The 22,076-nt window shown below is 37.3% G+C and overlaps 1 protein-coding gene across 1 annotated transcript; it reads right to left on the reverse strand.

The window, feature by feature from the left end:
• Window positions 1-1,370: 1,370 nt before the first annotated feature.
• Window positions 1,371-18,182, reverse strand: znf574 (zinc finger protein 574). The gene is made up of 7 exons (XM_056241871.1): window positions 18,108-18,182; window positions 14,781-14,944; window positions 10,047-11,388; window positions 8,431-8,878; window positions 5,781-5,875; window positions 2,633-3,063; window positions 1,371-1,896 (listed from the first exon to the last, which is right to left on the reverse strand). Exons 2-7 carry the CDS (start codon window positions 14,940-14,942, stop codon window positions 1,378-1,380), a joined length of 2,997 nt encoding a protein of 998 aa, XP_056097846.1. The 5' UTR covers window positions 14,943-14,944; window positions 18,108-18,182; the 3' UTR covers window positions 1,371-1,377.
• Between the last annotated feature and the right edge of the window lie 3,894 nt (window positions 18,183-22,076).

A 22,076-nucleotide genomic window follows, 5' to 3' on the forward strand; every position in this document is an offset into this window, starting at 1 on the left:
GAAAACCTTCAAGATCATCAGTCACGCGCTCAGCTTCCGGCTTCCCACATATGGACTACCAGCTGTGAACGCGCAAAATGATTGACAGGCGGAAAGCACCTCAAAAGCCTTCTGATTGGCTAGACAAGCAATCACATTTTTATTTTATTGTAAAGAAACTGTAAAAGACATGAGAGTGATATTTCAGGACAGTTATTCCAGTGATGGTTGGATCCTGACAATTTAAATCTACTCAAGCAGTAGATTTTATTTTGTAGCATTCAGTTAAATAAAAATCGCTTTAAATAGCACCTTTAAAGCCATGTGAAAAAGAAGTACACTTTGGCAGTACTTAAGGAAGTACTTTAAAATAATATACTTCATAACGAATAAAATGTAATGTCTTCATACACTTACTCCCATGTTATTTACAATTAAATGAACATGTATTATAGTTTAAATTTATATTACATGCAGTTAGTTGATCCATCTTAGGGAAGACTAATTTGTAATTTGATAATTACTTCTACTGTTTTTGAAATGGGGTTAAAGTGTGTTGCCGTATGTACACGTACAGACAATCATTTTTGGCCAACTAAAATATACTTTAATGTAATTTCTATTGAAACTTGTATGGCATGCGTAATGATGAACTTGCAATTTAGTACATCATATAACACTGCAGTTAAAATTATAATCAAATACTTTAATTGTGCTTTAGTATGTTAGTCAACACATCAAAATAAGCAACTTTTTTTTCTTTTTTTACAAGGAAATGGAATTAGGAGTGTTTGCGGTGCAAAAATCAATAACAATCTTGGTATAGAAAAAAACTAGATGATTAAAAATTCTAACATTGCACCTTCAATTCATTCAAAATGATCAGCAAAAATTATTTTTTCCTGACTGGCCCAAGCTTCATGCGCAGTCATCGGTGAGCTGACAAGAACACTTTCTCACCGACTGTATTCAGTTTGCACACTTAAAAATCTCTTCAAAATGAAACATTAATAGACCCCAACAAGCTCAAGCTTTTTATTAAAATTTAACACCACAAATTATGGTCCACTTTTTGTATTAAAGGCAAATAAAAGACTCAAATGAAAAGATAAAATTAAAGCGTAATTACAGAGGCAAGTTTAATTACAACAGGCTTTGTGATTTTGTTTTCTCCAGGGTAAAGATGCTGAATCGTTGTACATCTATATCACAAAAGCAAAATATATCCTAGTCAAAGAGGCGTCTCTCACAAATCCACACGTACAAATAGACTTTTGTTAAGACCTGACCTGTTGTTTATCTATTGCTGAATCTGCCTTTCCAAAAAAAAACTAAATCATGTTAGGTTCATACACCCCCCCCCTCCCCCCCCCCCCCCCCCCCCATCCATCATCATCTTTACACAGTCTCCTCTAAAATAACCTCAATAGTGTGAGGCACATCCTGACCTGCCACTACAGAGATGTTGGGAACATTTATAGAGGGCACAGTGATGGTGGGCATGCTAAGGTTGGGGTGCAGGAAGACCACAGAGTTGCCTTCCTCTGCCACCAACATGCCCTCCTGGATCACAGGCATGGCGGACGAGGAGGATGGTGAAGAGGAGGCAGACTCCTGTACTAAGAGGATGGTCTGTACTGCTGCATCATCATCCAGCTGTGCAGAAGGATCCACGGGGTCGTTGGCGTGCAGACGCATGTGTTTGTCGAGGTTGGGTCGTGAGCGGAAGGCGGTGGGACAGCGAGGGCAGACGTACGGGCGTTCTCCGCTGTGCACACGGGCGTGCTCCGTTAGCCTGGCTGCTACACTGAAGCTTTTACCGCACACCCAGCACGTGAACGGCCGCTCGCCGCTGTGAATGCGCTCGTGATCCTGCAGGTGCGGAAGCTGCCGGAAACGCTTCCCACAATGAGTGCACTGAAACAGATGTGAGAAAGTGTGAAAAGATTGTGATGAGGAAAGATTTTCTGATTATGACTAATGAGGTAGACAAGACGAAAATTATATGAACATATGATTTTAATTACAAAGATCGGACAAAATTCTTATGAAAAAACAAAAAATGTATGCTGTAAAAATGTTATGATAGCTATAAGTTTGCAACATGTAAATGTAAATAAGTATAAAAGCAAATAAATAAGCATAAAATACCTTTTATCTACTATTTAATAGCTTAGGTTTTCATATTTTATGTTGATAAATCATTTTTATTAATTATGTTTAAATTTCTTAAATATTTATACCTTGAAAAAAAATATATTATTTGTCTCTTATGCTCATCAAGGCTACATTAAAAGCAGTAATATTTGGAAATATTTTTGAATTTTTATTTAATTTTTATATTTTAATATATTTATAAATGTAATGCATTTCTATGATGGCTACTGTGATGGATTTTTTATTAAAAAAATAGTAAACTGTACAAACTAAACAAAAGATTGAAATAAACATGAACACTGGAACCAGCACATATTTATTTATTTAACAGGGACAATGTGCAATATATGTACTGTACCAGATTTAGCTAAAAGCTAATTCCCATCTGCAGTCCCTGGGCAGGTGCCAAAAGCGTCCAAAATATTACAATAAAACCATAATAAACAACATAATAATTTGAGCCATTCAAGTTCTCTCTTTCCTGAAAGAAACGTACCTCAAAGGGTCTTTCGTTGGTGTGCGTTCTCATGTGAACGGTGAAGGTGGACGCATAGGCAAACTCCTTCCCGCAGAACTCACATGTGAAGCGGCGAGGGGCGTTTCTTTTGCCTAATGCTCCACAGCAGTGAGCCACGAGATGCTCCCCTAATGCAGCACTGGAGGCGAAGCGCCGTCTGCAGGGGGTGAGCGGGCACCGCAGGGGTGTCTGACCCGTGTGGGAGAGGCGATGCAGGTCGAGACCATCCTGAGTCACACAGCGATGGCCACACATATCGCACTCCAGCTGACCTCCCACCTTGCCCCTTCCCTGACCTTTATATCTGCGGCGTCCCGTCTCCTCCCCCGTGCACCGCTGCAGGTGTGTGTCCAGCACGGTCTGATTCAGGAACTGAGAGCCGCAGTTAGGACACGTCTTTGGTTCTTTATCTACAAACAAAGACAGAGGGATTGCAGGGGTTTGAGAGCGGGGTAAGATGTGTCACTAGCTTTGTTTCCATCCAAAGTTGCGAATTTAACTTATATGAAAAATTTGAATATCGCATACAACATTTGCAAAAAAAGCACCATTTCCATATCATGTGTTCAAGAAAACAAAATCCTCACTTCATGGGAAACTGGTGCAAATTCTCAATAATAAAAATGGAAGAGGCTGCAATCGGGAAAGTCACTGTAGCTATTTTTTCTAACATAATAAACAATTTTCACATCAGAGAGCGCACAGATGAAACAAACACCGTCATGTTATCTTTCATTCGGAGGTGGATGTCTGATGTGTGGGAACACAATTGTGTGAGACAGTTGAGTTCTGGAAGGTAATTATACCAAATCATTTTGATAACAGACTTTGGCTCAGGCATTTCAGAATGACTAAAAAAACATTTGAAATGCTGTGCAATGATATTGGTCTTCTGGTTAGTCCAGTTATCCAATCACATGATCTGCTGAGACAAAGTCACGAGTTTATTGTTGCGCATCAAGGAATTTACTTGGTAAATGTGTTTCCATCGTAGTTTATGCGCATGTCTTCTTAATGGATACAACAAATTATCTGCCTCAATTCATATAAAATACACTTTACCTGCATTTTAAAATTTTATGCGCAACTTGGTATTTTCATCCAGCTTTTGATATCCCAAAATACCATAAAAATACAACTACTAGCAACTGTGCAACCCTTTTCTTTTCACATGACCATATTTAGAAAGGGCCCATCAAATATTTGATTGAGGGACCAAGCTTTTTTTTTTTTTGCACGCTTAAGTAAATTTTCTACATGCAGGTAAAAATGTATTTTATAAAAAAGCAAATTTATCCAGGTTCTTTATGAAATGTCAATACATTAAGCCATTAAAAAATTGGGATTATTAAATGAACTATTTTATCCAAAATGGTAGCTGTGGGTAAGTGTGTCAGATGCTTCAGTGTAAACTGTGCCAGTGGCTCTTCTCACAAATGCTATTGAAATATGAATCATTGACATTACCTAACAATTCAACTTACCCCTTTAAATGACACATTTTACCCACTAATGTGGGGAAAGGTGTGCCAATCGACCTTTTTTTCCCCTGAGAATTCAAATTTCTATGGTCATATGTTATAGTCACTTTCTGTTTTAGCTTTATTTCTCCTTGACTAGAGGACAACTTAAGTTAAAAGTGGCCAACTTACCCAACTCACATATAAAGTGCTTATCTACAATAAGAGAAATGGAGAGCCACACAGACCCCTCTAGTCCTTGGCTTCTGATGTATCGCACATGAGAGATACTTATGTTTATGCACACGTTTCCTTACACACACTCAAGCAAAAATACATCTGTGGCTTCTTATCAAATGAATAAACAAAAACACGTATTGTTTGTTCCTTATCTGAAAAGAGGGCTGCAGACAAAGAGAGCATCAAACATGAGCGGACAAAAAGATCCCCCTATTTTACACAGTACCAATCAGAGGGAGGGCGGCTGATAAACAGACATTTCACAGAATGCACAGCGCATACGCAGAAATAACAGCACTTTATGGGGGTTACGGGTGATGTGATGTTTAGATGCAGTGCATTCAAACTGTCAGACTGTGACTGCTTCACTGACCTTTACAGGCTTTTAAAAGCTTCTACTAAGCAACACTGCACTCCCTTGTTTACACCTATATAAGAAAATGATTCTGCTTTATTCTCTCCCTCTGCTTAGCTGAAGGGAGGAACATCTGCGGCAGGGGACTGATACATGTAAGAGGCTCTGATCAGAGGTGATAGTGATCAGCAGCTGATCTTATCAATACACACACAAGCCATCCTGATCAATGTGACCTCTGACCCCATCTATTTACTGGGAAGGAATCGATGAAAGCTCATTCATTTGACAGGTCTGTCAAAGAGTTGGTGTGTGTGTGTGGTCAGACACACAAACATGAACCCAGACAGAGCTGTGGAGAATTGAGTGAGTTTGTGAGTGTATTAGGGATGTCCATGATCATTTACGGCATTTAATATACATTGAATAGCCATTACAAAAGTCAATAATTTGATCCCTTAAAACTCATCTTTGATCACCAAAATGACATATTTCAATGTTTTTTCCTTGAAAAAAAAAATTCTTCATGCTTTAAAATAGCTTGAATGTAACTCTACACCCTTGCCTCATTTAGTATACGCGGTATATATATATACACACACACACACATATATATTTATACACACACAGAGAGAGACTATACACATAAACTCAGTAAAATGTCACAAATATATAAATAGAGAGAGAGAGCGAGAGAGAGAGATATTAACCAAATAAATTACATTTTCATATATATATATATAAATAATATTCACTATAATTATTATGTGTATAATAAAAACAATAATGCAATTATTCATTTTATATACAGACAATACATAGACTTCTAAAGGTACTTTTTTTTGTAATGTCTTTTGTCTGCCACAATGATATAATGCCTTTGAAATATCTTCATTTGGAGCCTTTTCTCAGCAAATATTGATATGCGCTTAATTCAATTAATCAGTATTTGATTACATTTTTAATCAAACGACAGCCCTAATCCTAACACATGAGCGCAACAGAAATAGTGTGTGAATGAGAGCTCGTAAGGACAAAAGGCTGAATGTGTGATTGTTTCCTATAGGCTGACCTTGGTGGATGAGAGAGTGGAGGTCCAGCTCTTTGCGTCGTATAAATGCCTCCCCGCACACATTGCAAGGGAAGGGATGGCTGGTGTGTAGGAGTCTAGAACAGGGAAAAAAAAGAGAGAAAGTGAATAAGAAAGGCTGCATCTTGCAATCCCTGGAGCCAATCCAGAAACAATCGCTATGTGAGAAAAGCCACGTTTAAATTCACTCACATTTCATAAGCCACACAGTCATGCACTCGCATAAAGGTATAATTAACATCAAGAGAAATAATGCAGCTTCAACTTTGAGCTGAAGAAAAGTCATTAAACATAGGCGTGCGGGAGAGTGGCAGCCTCTATAAATGTCTTAAAGCCCACTCGCATTGGGATCCAAATCACCAGGGACCTTAGTAATTATTGCTGACATCAATAATTACTGCTCATATTTACTTCTCAGTCTCATGGCAATGTCATCTTTAACCAGTGCCCTCAGTAAAATGACTAAAAAAAAAAAAAAAGAGATCATCTTAATTTTTTTTCATTATTGACATTTCAATTAAGAACGCAGTTTCAGTAAATTACTGACATATGCTTATTAGCTGTATCAGTGCTCTGGAAAATCAAGAAACTTTGATGTTTGAGAGATAATAGCCCTGTACTAATGCAGCATTAATGTGTTTTACTCCTGTGCCTCAGACCATTATGAGAAATTCAGTAATGAAAGCCCCTGTGAATAGAGTTTAAAATAAGTAGGCATTATAATCTTACATTATGTATTATAAAAAGGCATTCTGCATTCTACTTATTGAACTTGTTTAGAAGAATTCAACTTATACCAGGGTAAATAACAACACGTTCAAATGTAGTCAAAATGCTGATGACACCAAAGACAGAGGAAATAACTGCAATCGTGTAAGGCAAGGAGTCATATCTCACACTAGACCATCATTAAGGTACTTCAGTAGAAAGAAGCTTTCACTCTACCGATTTCTTTTTTCCATCGGCAGCTCCCTAAGTGTTCAGCTATGCAAACATTTTAATCAGAATGTTTTCCAATTTTATTTCAAATTACATATTTATTTATGGCTAAAAAACTAAATACAGAACCACAACAAAAAACGTATATGAAACCCTATTATTGGTGTCAAAACATTAACAAAGACACTCGTAGATGAATTATTCTCAAATATAACTTAGCATGATGTTTAGCAACATTTCTTTTGTGTTTTCTGTACTGGAAACACTCACCCCTCATTCATTTCTACTCATTTTTTAATATGCTGATTTAGTGCTCAAGAAACATTTCCTATCATCAATGTTGAAAACAGTTGTGCAGCTTAATTTTTTTTTTTTCAAGATTCATTGATCAATTGAAAGTTTAAAATAATTAATAGCATTTATTTTAAATAGAAATCTATTGAAACATAATAAATGTATTTCCTGACAAATTTGATTAGTTTAATGCATCTTTGCTGACTTTTTTTCCAACTTAAAAAAAAATAATAATCTCCCTGACCCAGTTATCTGCCACCCTTTTCTCTAGTATTATTTTACCATTTTTCCAGCAGCAAAAGCAAAGCCACATACTATAAACACAACAGTAAGATGCTGAATGTCCAGGGTGACTGTTTAGTGCTCCTGTTCTGATTTCTGCAAGATTCACATTGACTGGCTGCCAAATGAAGGCATTGCTAAATACATCACATGGGAGTCAGTGAGAAATGTCAGAGGGACTTGTTTAATTGATCACTTCTCTAAGAGACTAATCAGACCTCTTCCTGACGTTGCACGGTTTGACAGGCAAAGTGTTTCTGGTACAGAAAAACCTGTAGGGTCACAGACCATAACAAGGAAGGGCACGAACAGAGCTTGTTAACCAAACAGAAACAACTCTGTGATTGGTCTGGTGTCATCTTTAATTCCCACTCAAATAAAATGGCCTTTCCATTGCACAAAAAAACCCCACACGTAATACTTTCCATGTTTACAACTGTATACATCATTTTCACTATATACACAAAATGCATCTGTTCACACGCCTCGTAGTTCAGCACGGCAGCGAGCTGTCATGATAGACAGGAGAAGAGGCAGCTTTCCGTCCTCTCTTCCCACACTGACAGCTAGTTTGAGTTGTTGTTTGAGAAACACTGGCATCGTGGTGACGCTTACTTACATCATTACTCCAGCAAGCCATGTTGATGCATCGGATACTACTGACTACACCGTCTGAACAAACGGATCAGATTTCATCACTTGCTAAATCACAGTGCGGACAGTCGCTTCTAAAGATCGGATTTGAAAACCAAATCGGATTTGTAAGCAGCGCCAGACAATTTAGGTTCTTGCTGACTACTTATACCTTTCCATCTCTATTTACAGTCAGATTTAATATCAATCATCTCTGAGAACAAGCTATGGAGGAGGATGGATATATTTAAAGAGACAGTTGTGTCATTCTAAACAAAGGCTGTTTGATCTGTTTGAAAACAAAAGAAGATATTTTGAAAGTGGGTTTTTTTCTGTCCATAAAATAAGTGTTTTGGACCCCATTCACTTTGATTGCACAGACAAAAATAATTAATTCTTAAAAAAAATATTTTGTTTTGTTTTGCAGAAGAAATGCATGACGGTGAGCAAATAATGAATTTAGATTGTTGGGTAAAACACAGACCTGTGACTCTTCAGCTGGGACTCAAACTTGAAGCTGGCTGGGCACTCTGGGCAGATGTGTAGACGCCCATCACTTGATTGTCCCCTGCCTTTCCCTCTGCCTCTGACCCTGCGATCCTGGGGTTTCCCCTGGTGAATCAGCATGTGCCGTTTAAGTGACGTCGGCTGGAAGAAGCGCTTGTCACAGAGGGGGCAGTTGAATATGCGGGATCCTCCGTGGGTCAGGTTGTGACGCAGCAGGTTGGCCGGAGTTGGGAAGCTCTTTTTGCAAATTTTGCAGTTGAAGAGTTTCTCGCCCGTGTGCTGGAACACATGCTCACGCAGGCGGCTGCGCCGTGTAAAGCCCTGGCCACAGTGTGGGCACTCGTGGGGCAGGGCGGTGCGTGACCAGTCGCGACTCAGCTTGGCGGGGGCCTCAATGGCCCCGTCTCCAGCTGCTGCTGCTGCTGCTGCTGTTGACAGAAACACGGTTAATGGAGAATCTAAACAGAAGAGACTGTCCATGTAATATCAAATTAATTTGTGAACATTTTGAAATACTGATAAGTAATGTACCATATCACAATCTGTCACTATCAGATAAACAGAAATTTGTAGTACTTAGCAGGTATCAGTTTCGCATATTAATAAAATTATGATAATATTTCAGAATATTACGGTTTTCACTGTTTTTCTTCTTTTTTTCTTGAAAGAGACTTCTTTCAATAACATAAAAATATTTCACAGACCCCAATCTTTTGAAAGGTAGTGTAACATCATACATTTTATGTTCTTGTGAGCTGTGGATCAAAAATGTCCAGATACATAAAGTTGGCTACACTGCAAAAAAAACTGACTCTATGCATTATATTCCAGTTAGTATATTATTTCCTTTTTTGTTTTAAGCATTTTAAGCAATTACTTTATTTCTTATTTTCTATTACAATAGTATCTGTAAAATAGAATAAAATAGTTATAATTATAGTTTCTGATCAGTCACTATAAAGCAGAATAAGACTGCAAATTTATTATTCTGCATAAATGGCTTTTTTTTCGCTCTCTGAAATATTACACCGCTCCCAGATCCCAAACTGAAAACCTCTGATTCAAGTAATTAATTTGGTACTTTCAAAACCATAATTAATCAGTAATGTTAAAACTTTTACTTAAATGGATAGTTGTTCTAAACTGTATAACTTTCATTCTTCAGAGGAACATAAAATAATACATAAAAAAAAAAAAGGAATTAACAATAGTAACTAAAATGGATTGGCTATCAACATTCTGCAAAATATATGTTTTATGTTCTGCAGAAGAAAAGATATTCATGCAGGTTTGGAACAACTTGAGGGTGAGTAAATAATGTCAGACTTGGGTAACTAGCCCTTTAAGCATGGTTTTCAACAATTTCTCAATTGTACAAAAGTTCTCTTCTGAGTTAATGTACTCAGGTCTGACTATTTTAAGACCCAGCGCAGCCTAGAACCATAAACATGGAGTTACATTATCCGTTAGAAAACCACCCAAACAACAGAGCATGTACGGATATCCTACTTAGTAGGTCTCTTTGGAATTGTGTCTTGCACTTAGTCTGACCTGGTTGCCTGAGGTTCACGCTGTCTCTGGGTTTCACAACAATAGCTGGAGCTGCAGTAGGGTAGAGTCTGCTTTTCACTTCAGCACCGGGTTGATGTCCCGCAGCTGTGTTCTTATGCTCCCGGCGATGGTACAGGAACTGCGTGGTGCTCATGAACTCAGCCCCACACTCAGTGCAAGTGTGCAACGCCGCCTCCAGGCCGTGCTCGGTTCTGCGGTGTATGGCCAACTCCTGATCGCAAGTGAAAACAGATCCGCACTGATGGCAGAGGAAAGCAGAGGAGGGTCCCGTCACAGATTCCTCAGGGGCATTACTTTCCACCTCTGCTTGGGTCTCCTCAACCACAGTGCTCATTTCCATCTCCATCTTATCAATGACCACCTCCATTCCTTCGTCCTGCTTAGCTCCTTCACTTTCCTCCACCAAAATCTCGGTGCCTTCCACCGCAGGTTCCTGCTCGGTCTGGAGAGCCTCAGTTCCTCTCATCCCATCACTGTCCAGCTCAACCTCCACGTGTGCTACAGGGGTCTCAGTTATGGTCTGTTCCAGAGTGGTCACCTCCATTAGGCTCTGGCCTTCTCCCGCTGTGGCTAAAAGCAAAAGTCCCTCGCCTGGGGCCTCCAGCATGGCTGTGGAAAGCTGTGGAATGGTAGGTGGTGCCTGCTTGGGTTCGTCCTCCACCTCTGAACGGTGCTGCTTACGGTGATAGAGGAAAAGAGTGGTGTTGAGGAAGCCCTCTCCGCACACCGTGCACCGGTGTATGGCGTCTTTCAAGCCATGCTGAGTTTTGCGGTGAGTCACGAGCTCTGGAACCATACTAAAGCTTTGTCCACACTCCACGCAGAGCAAGCTGGAGGGGGGTTTGGCCTTCTTCTGCCCCCTTCGCCTTGTGACGGGGCTGTTCTCTTGAGCCGAGGTCTCCACGGGCGCAGCGTCCTGGGTGACCGGGACCTCTGGAGGTTCATTGGGGACACTGTCGTCTGCTACACCCTGCTGAGAGATCGCAGGTGTCGCAACTCTTTCAGAAACCTCCACAAATACTTGACTAGTGCTCTCCTGTCCTCCTTCTTCTGTCACCTCCATCTGTTCGTGTGCCTGCTCAGCGTCCTGATATTCTGGCTGGCCAGGCAGCGGTTGGGCTACTGTTTCGAGACTTTCTTCACTCTGTTCTCCTCCAGGACCAGGTCCTGTCTCAAGGCAACAGCCCATCTTGCGGTGCTGTTGCCACAGTGACAGAGCATCAAAGAGAACCTCACAGTCAGCGCACTGGTACAGAACACGCGGAGCATCGGACTGAAAAGTTTTCTTCTGTGCTAGCAGAGTAGACAAATCAACAGCTGTCTGAGACTGGATCTGGGGAACGGACATAGCCTGCATCGCCACCTAGTGAGATGACAGAAAACATACACATCAAGTTATATGACATGCTATGACAATTGTAGCGGGAATTTGGGTCATTTGGTCATTTGTTTAGTTTGAATTTTCTTTTTTTTAATACAGTTAAATATGCTACTCTTAACTATAATTAATTGAATAAACCCCTTCTAGGATTTGCATGTTTTGATTTCTGAACTATAATTAATTTTGACATATGGCGAGGATAAAGTAAAAAATGTCAGGGTGAAAAAAGGGAAAAATACTACAGGGAAAAAAAGCCTCATTAAAAGAATTGCATAACATTTTTTACAACCTTGTGAAGCAGTCTTGCATACGCCTAAATAAAAATGTAACTGCTTCACTGCTACGTCTCTTAAAATAATAATTTAACCTTTTGCAACAAGGCACAGTTAGTTCAGATTGTAATATGTGGTGCGATCATATACGACTAATATATATATATATATATATATATATATATATATATATACTGTACATACATTACATTTTAAAATTTTCTAAAGTTATATGAATTAAAATTACACACATGCATTTAAAACATTTTTAAAAGATTTTTCCTTCTCTTAATCATTGATACTAGACAATTTGTCATAGACTTATTATAAATTCTCCAGGGAGTCTAAGAACATACTGAGGTGTTTGTAAAAATGCTTTAGTTTTGCAGGTTTAAATTAGATTTTATTCCCAGCTTTTCAGTGTGGACATTATGTCCCCTTGTACCAGCATTGTACAACTCCTTTAATATTTTATATACACTAAGGGCACGGCGTGGGGGTCCGTGTTACCGTCATTTGACGCAACCGGCTGCGACAGCCTATTGAACTGACATGGCCCAAAACTGTTTGTGTTTTTTTTTTTTATATAGTTTAAGCACCCACTTAAGCCATCTTGATGAGAGGGTATTAAGAGTAGAGAGGATGACTCAGAGAGACAGGGAGGTTTTGCTGAGGACATCCATAAACCGGATGTGCAGATGCACTTATGTTGTATCTATTTTCAGCGTGGATGTTTCAAATGAGATAAGAGCAGATGGAGATCTAAAAACAAAGTCAAAGAGACGATGACACTGCGAATGGGCAGAACAGACTGCAGCCTCGTCTTGTCCACCAGCTGATATGGATCAGCATTATAATATAATACTAAAAATAAGGTGAAAACTATTGATATAAAAACATGTAATAAAATAACTAATGCTAAATAAACAAAAACAAAAAACTAACTACCGGTCTCTTCACGTCACCTCATGTCCTTATTTGGCTCTGTGTCTGAGTCATAAGTGTGGATTGTTTATAGGGTTGTAATTGGGTTTTACTTCTATTTGCATTTATTAAATAGTGCTTTGTTTTCAATTTCTGTGAATGAAATAAGTAATTATAGCCTTCAGCATTAGGGTATAATTAAAAAGTATACAGCAAATTATAACAACAGGCCTAAACAGCTTTTTTTTTGCATTTTAACATTTAATAATAATTATAAAACATTAAAAATAGTATTATAACTTTAAACTTCAGGCCCTCATTTATCATTCTTGCATAGAAACGGGCGTATATGTTGGCGTAAGATTATGCTTACACTCCTCTCACCGCCTGATTTATGAAGCTGTGCGTACCTTTGAAATCCAGGTGTACGCAATACCTGCCCTTGATAAATCCCACGGCTGAAAACGATCGTCATTAGAATAACACGCCCAAGTCTCCGCTTCCCCCACGCCCTCATTTTACGCCATGGACACACGGAAGACGGCAAAGAAGAGAAACTTCTCTGACGTGGAGCCGAAATGAACTATCACAATGCAATATTTTACAGCACGTCTTCTGAATTAGCATTCAATTTCGAATCACGTTACATGTATTGGGGTGTACAATAGTGATGATGATGATGTGATGTGGAGTAGGCCTACCATTCATTCACATTAATAATTGCATGACAATTTGTAATATGCTTCTTATTATTAGTATGATTTGTATTATTAATGACGCTTATTGTTATTTAGAAGAAGAATGTCATTATTATTTGTATTATTATTATTATTTAAAAGAAGAAGAATGTATTTTTTATTATTTTGTCAGTCTGAATTATTTGTTGGTCATTGAAAGCCTTTCGTTACCGAACCCAGTCCGTGCGCACCTGCCGGGGATAGGCCTAACCATGAAACGTCAGGGTAAAGCGCACAGGCTCGCAACTGAAGGAATACATATGCTTATAAATCAAATGCTTTGGTAAAGTCACACAAATTAAACATTGAAGTCCATGTTGCACAAAAATAAACACTGAAGTAAATAATTACTATGTTTTTGTTTTTTTGTTTTACAGTGGGTCATAATATATCATATCTTTTAGTTTGTCAGTGCATTTTATGGTGTTAGGAATTGTTTTTCTGCGCATTTCCGCACTAACTCAAAACGTGCGTACATGTACACCACCTCCTGAGCTGGCGTAGGATTTGAGCGTGCCATACGCCAACGTCCATATTGATAAATTTCAAAGTCACCGTGGTTTTGGGTGTACGCCAGGTGTACGCTGGAAATTTGGTGTACGCACTTTTGATAAATAAGGGCCATTGTGTGTGTATGTTTGTGTGTGTGTGTGTGCATATAATATACACAAAGAAATATAAATGTGAAAAAAACGGGGTCAAAAATGGGATCAAAAGTACATTTTCTATTTTTTTATTAAAACAAAATACGCAAAAACCTTTATATAGAGAAATAGTGGGAGGCCTAGTCTGTCACAACACAATAATGAAAAAGGCACATTTTCTCATTTATTCTGAGTGGTGATTTGCTACTTGTTTATAAAGCAGAAACACAGAAAATGTATTTTTCAACTATGACTAATAACTAGCTTGAAGAGAGCGATTCAAATCATTAGACAAACAGTCAAGCGCGAATTCAAACTTGACTTTTTTTACAACAACTACAGTAAAAGTGCATACACATCAGAGCGTAAAAGACAGAATCTCAAGTGCCTAATTTCCCCCCTGTAGTGAAGAGGCAAATTAACCCAAAAAAAACATACGCTTACAAAATGATCCTTTTACATATCCTTTCAGTACACCATTCAGGATTACGGGAAGCTCCTCTTCAAATTTTCTAGTCTATTTGAGATAATTATAGTTACGAGTTCAAGGGGTTTTAAGGGAATAAAATAGATTACATTTTTCACTGGCTTTCAGGAAACGCATGTTAATGCACCCCATTTAGAGATAACGCTGAGTAACACCACAAAGAAAAATGATTATTTAATGAGAAGGAATTTGACAAATCTATTTATGTCATGTGACTCTCAGGAAAGAGATGACTTCCTGTGTGGGCTGACGAGTTTTATCAGAAAGATAAAGCTTTGAATTAGTTTAGGGGTGAAGTGTGTGTATATACCTGTGACAGACCAGCAGCGGCGGCTGCAGCCTCGATAGGCGTCTCATTGGGCAGGAGTTGTGGAGTCTCTGCAGTGCAGGTCATCTGATGTGCAAGCACTTCCTCTAGTGTGGGAAACTCCCGGTAACAGGGAAAGCACATGTACACTGAAGACGACTCCATGGCTGCTCGAAACAAACAAGAATATGTTGATATAAAACAATAATACACATATAAAGCCAAGAAATGAAAACATTTGATAAAAGGGTCAAATGTTAAGGTCTGATTCCAATAACAGCGCCCTCTTTTGATGCAACAGAAAATGTACAAATAAAAATAAACTGCAGCAATCCTACTAAATTTTTCAATTAAATATTTAGCACTTAAAGGGATAGTTCACCCAAAAATTAAATCTCTGAAAAAGAAGACATTTTGAAGAATGTTTGTAATCAAACAGTTGATGGGCCCCATTGACTTCCATAGTATTAGTATTTTTTATTTCCATACTATGGACGTCAATGGGGTCCATCAACTGTTTGGTTTACCGACATTCTTCAAAATATATTCTTTTGTGTTCAGCAGAAGAAAAAAATGAGGGTGAGTAAATGATGACAGAATTTTCATTTTTGGGTGAACTAACCCTTTAACATTCATTTAACAAAAAAAAGAGAAAGATAACTTTTAGAAAGTTTAATGCATACTTTTATATACAACATTATTGTATTCAACATTATTATATTAAGTAATTGTGATTATTAAAAAAAATATTTTGACAGTCTTCATTTATTTACTTATAAGGATTAAAGTTATTTTACCTACAATAGTCATTTTTAAAAGTTTGTCGTTGGTAATGTAGGCCTAGGTTTTTTTTTTATAAGAAATTAATTATTTTATTCAGCAATGCGTTAAATTGATCAAAGAAATTTACAAAGTTACTATTTTAAATAAATGCTGTTCTTTTGAAGTTTCTAATCAGCAAAGAATCTTCAAAAGTTTCGGTTTCCACAAAAAAATCAATAAGAAGAAGAAATCTTCCTTGAGCAACAAATCAGATCAGACTAAAGAGAAGACTGGAGTAATTCAGCTTTGCCAGAAGAGGAATAAATTACATTTAAAAATATATTGAAATTGAAAACAGTTATTTTAAACTGTAATGATACTCACAAAATTACTATTTGATTAAATAAATGCAGCCTTTGGCGTTACTACTTAAAAAAAACAGCATTGCTTGCTGTGTAAAAAAAACAAAAAACAAACTAAAGCTTTAGTTTGATGAGTGGATGTTTGTTTTTTTGGCTGATTCGGCTGCATGCCACACCTCCATGAGGTGACAGGAAGAGGATGGACTGGATTGTTTTAAGAAAGAAAGGAGGATGAATGTAAAATAATAGACATTCCATTGCAGATGGCAAGTGAAATGTCCTTACAGCATGTTATCAGTGTTATCATGAGGGGGCTGAGTGCTACTGTACATGATGTGCAAACTGTGGTAAAAACAAAGCCATGCTCAGTTTCAATCAGCATAATTTATCAAGACAGCACAAAAGACTAAATAATTACAGCTGGAATATCACAGAGCAAGCTTAAATGAGAGTCAAATTCATCCTGACAATCATAAACATACAATTTGAATATTAAACGGAAACAAAGCTGCACCTAAATGTATGTAAACAACAAAATCTCAGAGGTGGACAGTAACAAAGTACATTTACTTGAGTACTGTACTTAAGTACACTTTTTGAGTATCTGTACTTTACTTGAGTATTATTTTTTCTGGAAACTTTTTACTTTAACTTCACTACATTTGAAAGACAAATATAAAACTTTAAATAGGGCACTATTTGAGGGAACAGCCATTCGGGTGTCCAAAACCATTGTGGACGTTATTGAGTGCACTTATTCAATCTCACATTCAATCCCACTACTGGAACTGTGTTCTAGAAATAAATTTGATATTGATATGAGGGTAGGTAGGCAGGCATAGATTCAGAGGCATAAGGTACTGTAAGTTTTACATAACACAATACGGTAATAAAACAATGCATTGACATTTACTTATTGATACTTAAGTACTTTTAAAAAACAAGTACTTTAACTTTTACTTGTAACGGAGTAATATTTGACCAGTAGTGTCTGTACTAGTAAGGAAGTTGTGTCTACCTCTGCAAAATCTGGATATGAAATGATCCCTCCTTTCACTAGAAGGCAATCGCCTGTATAGTATATGTCAGTAAGGTTAACCTGGCCAATTTATTCAGTAATAGTTACAGATAGACTGATTTTCAGTTTGACCAATATTTGTCAAAATATATTGGTTCTTCAAAAGGGGTCAACAATATATTTTTTTAAAATGTCATCAGGTAGTTAGGTAGGTCTCTAAACTGAATATGTATCACCCAGCAATGGATGATATACCCAACAATCACCAAATAGTAGGCTACTGTGTATTCAACAGGAAACAATTGTATTCATTAAGTTATTAATTAAAATAAACAAAAATATTAATTTTATAATATTTAATATTGAGCTGTAATTATATTTATATAAATGTTTACATTACTAAAACTACTGTCATTATTTATAATACATATGATTTTACTTGAATATTAGACAAAACTATAAAAAACAAGTTTATTGCCTTTATTCAATACACATTATTGCCTTCTAGAGTACTGTCAAAAAGCAGATGTAAAATCATTAATAACGCATTCGCAAATCAGTCATAGGGCACTTTATAAATAATAGTTAATGTCACATAAAACAACCGATATTAATGAATTTCTTGAGCTTCAGTAATAATGATAATACACTATTACCTATGTCTATAGCAAACACCTAAACCGGTTAATTAACTACATGGGTTTCTCTCTTCCACCAAACTTGTGTTACTCTTGGAGGATCTGGATGGACAGCAGTACGATCACAGCACCCGACACAAGCTAACTAACACCGGTTAGCCAACAGCCTCAACCAGCGGGCTCTGTTGGCCTGCTAGCTTTTAGCCTGCTAGCTTTAACTAAACAACAGTTCATACGTTATAAATATATATTTACAGAACTACAGTCTTTGGTTTATTGACCGTTATGTGTTCAAAGTGCAGCCGCTGTGGGTGCTCGGTCGCGCTCAAACATTGAAAGCATAGCGCGAGCGAGCGAGAAGCGCCGAAGAAGGGCGGCACGCGCTTCTTCGGTGGTAGTTAGGCGGAATCCGCCCGTTAGCAAAGGGCGAATGTCTCCCCCAGTCGAGTCTCCGAGACGTCAGGTATTATTCAATTATAGAAATTGTAGGTAACCTTGGATTACTCGTAAAAAAAAACATTGTTCCCGTTGTATAAAATAAACAACTCACCGATTTATGGCCCAGTCCTTTCGTATCTGTCAGAAATGTTATTTTGAACGTCTCAACAAAGCGCGATGTCATTGGTCCACAGCACTTCTCAACTCCACCAATAGAATTCCTCTAAAGTACAGCGTACTTGCAAAAATGCGTCATCTGGGATTCTGCGGGTTCAACATCACATCAGTAATAAATAAAATTTTCGGCTTTGGTCAAGAATGGGTGAAGCCTGTACCAAAGTCCCTTTCAAGGACTGTACAGACGCTTTATAAAGACATCACTAGAAATGTATCAGTGTCTACTCTAAAGGGACTTCATAATGGGTTCCATTATCTTAGAGGCGTTACAATTGTTCTCGGATGCCTCTGGCCTTTCTGTCAATCAGTAGAGATTTTGACTGTTCATAATTTTGACATTTCAGATGTATGTAATTAGATATCTTGGTATTTAAATTAGCAAATGTCCATCTGAAACTTTTTAATTGCTGGTCTCAGAGGAACCTGGCTATCCTTTTGGGGATCCTTAGACTTTCCCAGACTGAAGGAATTCCGAGGCTCTCTTTGTATGTATGTATGTGCTTAGATATTGATAGAGCGTTATTTAAGTTTATTTGGGAAAACAGGACAAAATATGTAAAAAGATAAACTATTATCAGAGCTTTTTCAAAAGTAAGACTTAATGCTCTTGATTTCAGTAGGCCCTCCCATTAATATAATTTTTTTAATCAATTGGATAAAACATTGTTTGCCCAGGAGAATTTTATATGGTTTATATCACCAATTTATTATTTGAAATGTGTGTCTGATTAAAATGTCTGCTAATGTCTAACCCTTAAACTGACAAATTATTATAAGCAATCACTAGAAGCTTGGAAATTAGCCTTTAACCATAATTTCTCTTCACACTCATGCATACTGTGGAATGTTATAAGAACACGAACAGGATACATTTAAAAACAATGGTTTCTGTTTGATAAGGGAATTCATTTTGTTTCAGATTTGCTAAATATAGGCTAATGGTGAGATTCATATCAACAATTTACTTCCTTCTCAGGGATTGGGTCTTCATATAGAGATTACCGTTGTGTAGTAAAGCGCATCTCATAAATTGCTTCACCTTATGAAAACACATATCTATTATAACTCAATTGTTTGGCAGATACAGATTCCAAACCTTTTTTATTGGAGGTAATATTTAGGATAATAAATGTAATCATTTTGAATAATTGAAGAAAATAGTGGCCACAAATGGTAGTAGGCCTATTGTTTGTCATACAATTGTAATGACTGTTGTCCACCATATTGCTCAAAAACCAACAAATGTGGAATTAATGAATATATGCAAATGCAATAGACAGTGGAGTTTCACCTTTTTGAAAGAAAAATATTATAATATTCATTCATGGCCTTGGGAAATGAATGCAGTCATCAACATAAGACTAGGCTTAAGACTATAATTAAAAATGATGAAGATTATAAGGTCTCAACACAAACAACATTAACCTTTGTTTGTTTTTTTGTGTGATTTAATCTCATATCTCTACCCTCTAATCTCAAACCTTAATACCCAATCATTGTGCGAATAGAGGACAACCAAGACTTCCTGATTGGCTTTTGTATTCAGTGCACAGTGATCAGTCTAAACACATAGTTTCAGTTTTTAATTGAAAATCTCCCGATGTGAACATCTGGTGCCGTTATTCTTTGAATGCCAGGCAATGCAAATGTCCAATCATACAAATGCAATAAGGCATTTCAAATGCTATGAGCCAATTCGAAAATAAAGCTATTGAATTTGGAAGAATGTTCAGTCAGATTTGAAATGCATGAAGACCCACACTGGTGATCGTCGGGGCATCAAACACACTTGGGTGTCTTCAACCCTACTGAGCTCTAGACAGCAGTTTAATTATTCTCTCCATTTAACTAACACCTAGACAAGGTTATTTTTATTCATTTTATGATGGCAGTATTTTGTGCCTAACCTTTAAGCCTACACCTACGCTTTAGCAATAAGTTTTAATGCCAAATACAAACATAATTTAAGATCAATTTTGTAACAAAAATATATATTTAATGGTTAAATAAAACAAATACAGTAATACTGTGAAAATATTTGTTCTCTAATTAAACATTTTGAAATGTAATTTATTCCTTGATGGCAAAGCAGCATTATCAGTCTTTAGTGTCACACGATCCTTCAGAAACCATTCCAGTATACCGATTTGCTGCTCATGTAACATTATTATTAATGTTGAAAACAGTTGTGCTGCTTAACATTTTTCTGTAAACTATATTTTCTTCGATGAATAGAAAGTTCAAATGAACTTTCATTTGAAATAGAAATATCACATTATCTTTACAGCCACTTTTGATCAAAAGTATCCTTGCTGAAAAAATATTTCTCTCAAACTTTCACTTGAACAGTAGTATAGTGGGAATATGGTGATTAGAGTAGAAGGTAACAATTCTGATATTTTTTTAGCCTTTTGAGTAGAAGCATCTTACCATTCAATTATTTTTTCTTTTTACGGTATTAAAAATATTCAAGGCCTTTAATTTTCAAAATTGTATTAAAACGATTGGATGATCCATGAATAAATAAACAATTTAACCCACAGAAACATTTTATAACTTTATTAATGAGTTTATTATTTATACCAACAAACAAAAACATTGTTTATCTCTCCCTCTCTCTCCCTTTAACCGTTCATCTTTTTACTGATGGGCTGAGCAGCCGGTGTGTGTGGTGGTAGTGTGTCCCTGCCCTTTCCAGAACATTCCATCAGACAATATTCCAGAGTTTGAGATATGAACGTTACATCAATTGACATCACCCACAAAACCCCTCCCCCATCAGATTGTTAAAAACAGAATCAAGACAGCAATACAATAAATAAAAGGATCAGAATTAACACTGATGAGGAGGGGGAAGGGCAGGCAGGCAGAGGGGCGGGAAAGGAGAGAGAGTAAGAGAAAGAGATATCAGGTAAAAACAAAATTTTGTTCAGTTTCGTCTTCCTCCCTGGACGCAGAGAGAGGCTGGATGAAATGTTATATACAGTTGTATGATGAAGGGATAGAAGGAAGGAAGGAGGGAGGGAGGGAGGGAGGGGGAGAGAGAGAGAGACCGGAAATGGCTGGTTTCTGTTCATACCAGCACTGCTCCACTAGGAGAAAAATCTAATTACAAGGACAATAGAATAACAATAACAAAAATAACAAAATAAAAGGTACATGGCATTTACATATTAGCAATGAGAGAGGAGGAGAGAGAGAATGGAAGGAAGAAGGGAAAGACAAACAGCTCTGTTTCAAAGTCTCATTTGCTAAGTGTCCATGGTGTGCGTGTGGGCTCATGTATTATGTGTAATTTGGATGAATATCCACTAAATCCACATTTAATGGGTACGCCAATGTATAGAAACACTCACACACAGGTGTAGACTCCATAATGCAAATTCTGTATTCAAACAGAATGGCTAACACAGCTATTGATGGGATTGACCTATGCGTTATACGTGTGTGCATGCACATGCACAAAGAACTAACAAAATGAGCAAGTTTTTATACTGAAACTGACAAAAAAACTAAACAAAAACAGATAACCCTGTCTCAGCTGCTCCGAATAGCTAAATAAACTCCTTAAAAAAAAATTAAAAAACAAGTGTGCAATGATTACTTAAAATTGACATACGCACATATTAAGACACTCTTTGCTCATTTTCGTCTCGGCGAAGAAACATCACACATCTGGACACGCACAACACTGACATCTCATGCTCACTGCTTTATAAAACACATTGCAGTCCTTGCTTTTGTCCAAGGACTCCAAAAGAAAGCTAAAATGTATCATTTTAAGAGCAAAAACAAATTTAAAGGAGCTTGATATCATATATCATTCGTTAAAATGTCAAATGGATGGCATCTCAGGCAGAGAGCAGTAACTGTGCGGTGCTCTTCCTGCAGACTTGCCCTAACT

This window comes from Rhinichthys klamathensis, unplaced genomic scaffold (genome assembly GCF_029890125.1).
Source record: "Rhinichthys klamathensis goyatoka isolate OS25496 unplaced genomic scaffold, OSU_Roscu_1.1 h1tg000679l_1, whole genome shotgun sequence".
NCBI lineage: Eukaryota > Metazoa > Chordata > Actinopteri > Cypriniformes > Leuciscidae > Rhinichthys > Rhinichthys klamathensis.